General features: G+C 27.9%; 1 protein-coding gene across 2 annotated transcripts in view; it reads left to right on the forward strand.

The window, feature by feature from the left end:
- Window positions 1-6,490, forward strand: part of LOC129958637 (CRISP/Allergen/PR-1-like) — a 173,627-nt gene that overhangs the window by 103,235 nt on the left and 63,902 nt on the right. For both annotated transcript variants that reach the window (XM_056071237.1, XM_056071236.1), the window contains exon 6: window positions 5,454-5,578. In XM_056071237.1, coding sequence (XP_055927212.1) covers window positions 5,454-5,578 — 125 coding nt within the window. The remainder of the gene's footprint in view (window positions 1-5,453; window positions 5,579-6,490) is intronic.

A 6,490-nucleotide genomic window follows, 5' to 3' on the forward strand; every position in this document is an offset into this window, starting at 1 on the left:
TGTTCAAAATATTCTCGAAATGTGTTTTTTTTTACAAGTTAAATTGTTAAATAATCTTTTTTATTCCGTGTAAATCAAATTTATTTCCTGCACAGCACCAAAATGATAATTAAAATGCTTGTAAAAAATGGAAAGAATGTTTGTAATATAAAATACATTTCGATGTATCGAATTAATTTTTTTAAAAAACATGAAGCATTTCATGAAAATTAAAATCTTTTGAAAAGTCGGTATTATTTATTAAATACGTTCTTTTCAAATAACAAAATTTTTTAGATTTTCTCCATCTCAATCCTTTAAATGAATTTAATTTGTCGAAAACAGCATTACGTAAGTATAGAAGAAATCTGGTGTATTACAGGTGTATTCACAATGCATTCCCAACGTTGTAATTGTTCTGAATATTCTATTTTATTTTATTTTCATTACTAATATTCATTAAGAAAATAAATTAAGAAATTACATAAAAGAATTTTTGAATTCATTTTTCACACACGTGCCTAAATTCTGTCATCCTATTTTTGTTGAGATATACTGATGAAAGCCAGGCTTTTGTTTTCCTTTGGGAGATTTGAAATTTACAGGGTGTCATGATATCATGTTCGCGTTATCAAGTGTTATCTGATATTTTTTTTTTTTTATTTTGCCATATGTTCATCAACGAAATGATTGAAGTGTGTTGTAATTACATTTTTATATCATTCTTTCACTTCATTTTTTTTCTAACACATATCACATTAATTTGATTAATTTGCCATGTTTATATTTCGAAATATCTATGTAGATTACAAAAACATTTCTTATATAATCAACTAAGTTATCAATTAAGCTTGATTTTTATATGAATTTATATAAAATTATTTAATAAATCCACTGGGCTTTTAATACTGAAAAATTAATTTTTCATTTTCTAACATTTTATAAAGGATCCTCATGAATAATCTCCTATGCAGCATTCTCCTGAAATTCTGTACAACTCAAATTGTACAGTTACATTGATTTCTCATGCTTAAAATACAGAATTTTCCTTCTGAATATTTTCACAGGCACTTCAAAATTTGGATAGATTAAGAGGTTATATTTATTTTCAAAGAACGAAAAATTGTTAATGCGAATGCAGATAAATGAATAAAATGAAATAAAACCTTTGTAAATTTGAAATTTAAATTTAATGTACACATTTAAAGATAAATAATTTTTTATTACTTAAATTTTGAATATCTTTAACTATTTAAAATTTTGATACTAGATTTCTAGAAGCAGGTAATATATGGGATAATTCTTTTTATTTATTTATTTTTGCCTCTTGATATCAAATGTAAAATCACTTTTACTATAAATTGAAGATAAAAACAAATCTATTTTGACTTTTGCTTTAAAAAAAAGTACTACAGTGTAAAACCTGAATATAATGAATAAATAAAAATAAACCGCGACTAACGATAAACGTAGTTTTATAGAAATTGAACATAGTTTTAAATTCCATAAAAGAAAATTTGGTTTGTTTTATCTTTGCTGTCTTAAAACAACTTTCGCACTGAAAATAAATTTATTACAGATGAAATACCCTAAATTTTTGGTTTATTTAAAAACATTGAAAATTTTTTTAAAAAAAAATTTGAATAATTCTGAAACCAATCGATAAGGTTACATTTCATTTTAAAACGTTTTCTTCTGTGAATAGAAACTATTTTTTAAATTATTGTTTATAAATTTTGATATAATTCTAATGACAATTTTCAGTGCAAGATCAAACTTAATGTCTCATTCTTACAAAAAAAAAAAAAAAAAAATGAAAAAAAAAAATCGAAGCAGTTCTGAAACCACTCGATAAGGTTACATTTCATTTAAAAATGTTTTCTTCTCTGAATAGAAATCATTTTTTAAATAATTCTTTATAAATTTTGATACAATTCAAATGACAATTTTCACAGCAAGATCAAATCTAAATTCTCATCTTTCAAAAAAATTGAATTAAATCGACGCAATTCTGAAACTAATCGATAAGGTTACATTTCATTTAAAAGAGCTTTCTGTACTAAATATAAAATATTCTATAAATCTTTGTTAATAAATTTTTATAGTCTGAATGACAATTTTCACTGCAATATCAAACCTAATGTCTCATTCTTACAAAAAAAGAAAAAAAAAATGTGTCTCCTTCCATCTAATGTTCCAAGTTAGTTTTTGTAATGTCCATTCTCATCATTCATTTTTCCCACTTATATATATTACAGTAGTTTACCTTGAAATAGATTTCCATTCAGATGATACGCTGGCGTATAAGGAAATATATGTTAGGACATAAATCAATTAATCAAATGACATAAACCATAAAAAAATTAAGAAGGAGCAATAACTGGTTGTCAACATAAATCTGAACTTCTATACAGAACATTCATCATTTGACTTAGGTGAATGCAATATTTTAACTAGAACTACAGAAAACTATGTCGCTTGAAACGAATGCTGTTTAATTCAGCATTCATCATACATGGCTCGAGTGAACATAATCTGGAATAATATTTAAATGATTTATTGCATCCTTTATGATCATACGAGCAGTTTCCTTTATGAAAATGTCATTCTTCGGGATTTAACCTGTTAGGCGCGTTTGACTAGTATAAATGTCAAATGCTAAAATCTAAAAGCGGTTCGTATGATGAGTATTCTCGGTGCATGGTTCAAAAGTATCTTTTAATAAGAAATGACAAAATAAATTAAGTGAAATTCTTGCGGTAAAATAATTTCATTACATTGTGTTAAATGTATGTATTTTAAGCAGTATAAGAAAAAGAAGCTATTTTTTAAGAGTATTTTTAAAGTGGTGTTAAATATATTTTCGATACAGTAAGTACATCAAAAAAAGGATAGTATTTCTCCATGCACAATATTTTTTTTCTCCTTCAAGATTTCTTTACACATTTGAAGTATTATTTTTTTCTTATTAGCCTTTTCTATTCCCCTATTTTCTTCTTCTTATTGTTTTTTTAGTTTCTTTCTGTAGTACATAAAAAAAAGAAAGAATAGCATTTCTATATGTATAATATTTGTTATCCCTTTCAAGACTTTATTTTTTACATATTTGAAATATTATTTTTTCTTATTAGTCTTTTCTATTCCTCAGTTTTCTTCTTCTTATTTTTTTTTATTTCCATTTCCGTAGTACATCAAAAAAAGAATAGTATTTCTACATGCAAATTATTTCTTACTCTTTTCATGAATTTTTTTCTTTTTTGTTGTTATTGTTTCTAATGGCACTTGCCATGGACAAACTCGCAGACGAAGTCAGCGATTTTAAGCCAAGGGAGCGTCTGTTATTTTTAATAGCGCCAACTAGGACCAATAGTACGTCTTAGCTACTCACGTATCACATTCGCTTGCACACCCCCTTTTCACAGGGGTGCACATTCACACATCTCACAGTTAGAACAGACGAAGAACAACCATGGCCGAACCGGAGCTCGAACCCAGGACCACGGGAAAGACGCGCTACCCCTATGCCAGGACGCCGGCTTTTCTTTTTTACATATTTGAAGTATTTTTTTTTCTTATTAGTCTTTCTATTCATTAGTTTTCTTCTTTTTTCCTTTCTTTTTTTTATTTCCATTGACAACTTTTCTAGTATGCGAAGTTACAAAGAGAAAATATTATAATCGGGGGAAAAAAATTCAACATAGAGATTTTGTTGAGCAACCATTCTTCAGATCTCCCTTTGCATGAGAAATACATTTTTTATATAATATCTGTCTGTCTATGAAGACGAAAATTCTAAAACGCTGTGAGCTAGACGGATGAAACTTGGCATGCGGTCTTTGCATCAAATTTCCATCAACGTCTAGATCATGCAAACAATCTCACAACAAATTCATTCTCAGGAAATTTGTATATTTGTTTATCTAAATGCATGTGGAAATGTTAACGACAAATTGTAAAAAGTTAGTTTGATAGAGTTTAGCTCAAAGTTTTAGCATCTAAAGAGTAGATCAATTCCCAAATTTTAAACCAAATTGCTTCGGTGGGTTGAACGTTTGTCTATCTACACAGTCGCATGTATCAAAATGGATTAACTCAAAAAACGCAACAACCTAGATAGATGAAACACAAAAAAATGGATGTGAGATTTTTAGGAATCTCCAAGTTTTCCTGAGTTCGAAAAACACATTTTTTGCATTATGTCTCTGAATACGATAGCTCAAAAACGCTTTGAGTCTGGATGGATGTAAATTGCTACATGGACTTAAGACCAAATTTTTAGATTTTATCAAATTTGGAACGAAATCTATTCAGAATAAATCTGTTTGTCAAGCTTTTCAAGTGCAAATGAACTCGATGTCTACAAAACGTAAAGAGCTAGATAAATAAAATTCGGAGCGCAGGCTTAGCATCTGATGGAGATTCCTACAAAATTTTGAATCTGATCTGTCAGTGGGTTGGCCGTCTGGCTGTCGGTATTTTCGGATTAATGTAAAAATAATAATTAAGAAAAGCAATGACTTAAATCAATGAAATTCGATCAAATTTGGCCGTCAGAAAAAAGACATCCAAAATACGCATTCGCACGATGGATTCAGAAAAAATGTATATTCACGCTAAAGATCAATACTTCGTAGATGCACACCAAAGATAAATACTTCGTAGACTCACACCAAAGATCATTACTTCGTTCGTAGATTCACACCAAAGATAAATATTTCATAGACTCACACCAAAGATCATTACTTCGTTCGTAGATTCACACCAAAGATCAATACTTCGTAACTATTATTATCCAATGCCTTGCTAAATACTCGCGGCCTTATTCAAATTCCACATCTGATACGGGGTGAGGGGGAGAGATAAGACCTTTATTGGAAAGTATGCCAGATAGTTACGGGGAGACAACATCCTCTGGTGTTTTCTTTTTATTATTTTCTTTCTTCTTATTTCTTTCTTTTACTATTTTATTTTTCTATTTCTATGATAACTTTTGCTGGTTTTATTTAAATTGTGGACAAACATGATGTAGTAAGGATTATATTCGAAACATATACACTCGATAGCCTTCAGAAAGATACAAAAATTAGTAAAGAATTTGACTCATAATTTCATAATTTTGAATTTTTCATCTGTTTATTATATAAATTTGAGTTTGTACACTGAAACGTTTGTTGTATCAAATATATACTGATAGTATTGTAAGGATTGATAAACTGGCACCATTATTTTGATTTGCTCATATTTTGATTTGCTGTTTTCCCTTAACTTCTCGGTTAAATATGTCGTTTAACACATTGTGTTGGTTATTATAGTTCGTATAGAAAAGCTGAATTCACGGTATTGAATTAATTTGAAATTCCCAATTATTTATTAAGAATTTTTACAAGATTTTAGTTATTTTCTCGTAGAAACCTTGTAATCCTACAGAAGAAAAATCTTAATCTATATAATTAATTTTTAATTCTTTATTCCAGGGGTAATTTATACATGCAAGATATGTACAAAATAGGCCCAGCTTGTAGTCAGTGTCCTGAAAATACTTGTTGTGGACGGCAATGTGAATTAGCTGGCGTGAGATCTGACTTTGATGGACTTTGCAGTAAGTATAATCTTTTTTTTTTTCATAGAAAACAATAATTGTTTTTTTTTTTTGAAATTTCTGCTCAACTAGATAAGAAGAATAGGCAATATAACATAACAATGTTCTGTATTACTAAACCTACAAAAATTTTCACAATTATTTCTATGTACCAACAATTTTTTTTTAACTTCTTAAGTTATTGAAACTAAAATTTTTATGCAAAAGTTTGGCTGTATTCCTTTTATTAAATATTCTGGGATATGTGGGAGTATGACAAATACACGACGGGGATCACCGCACCAATAATAGTGCATGCATGCGTCCCACGAAAAGCATAACACCACCTTGTAGTGTGAACTATAACCAGCTAGTTTCAGCTGAAAAACGAGACAATAAAAATGCATAACGCATGCAAACCCATTAGTTTAACTGATGCTCTGATAATTTACATGTTTACTTGTTTCATATGCCGTATGTTTGTATTATATGAGTGTCTAATGCTGATGTAATAAATTTATAATTTTAAAATATGCAGAGTATAATTTAACTATTTAGAATGAAAGTAACTACTGTCTTAGTATAATAAAAGAGCAAAGAATTAATAAAAGGAATATGTTTATTTATTCAATGACATACTATCTTGAAATTTATTCACAAGATTTATTTAAATTTTGAATTTATAAGAATCTTGTTTATGATAAAGAAATATATAAGAATTTTGTTTATAATAAAGAAATATATAAGAATTTTGATTATGATAAAAAAAATAAGAATGCAATAATAAAAGTTGAAAAGATCGGTGCCTTATTTTTTGTTTATTTAATTATATATCCTTTCTCTCTCCGTGTGTCTTTTTCTTTTTCTTTTTTTTTTTTTTTCATTTTTTTTGTTAAGTAGAACACTCAAAATTATTAGCAATGTATTGTATTT

The sequence above is a fragment of the Argiope bruennichi genome, chromosome X1 (assembly GCF_947563725.1).
Source record: "Argiope bruennichi chromosome X1, qqArgBrue1.1, whole genome shotgun sequence".
NCBI classification, from domain to species: domain Eukaryota; kingdom Metazoa; phylum Arthropoda; class Arachnida; order Araneae; family Araneidae; genus Argiope; species Argiope bruennichi.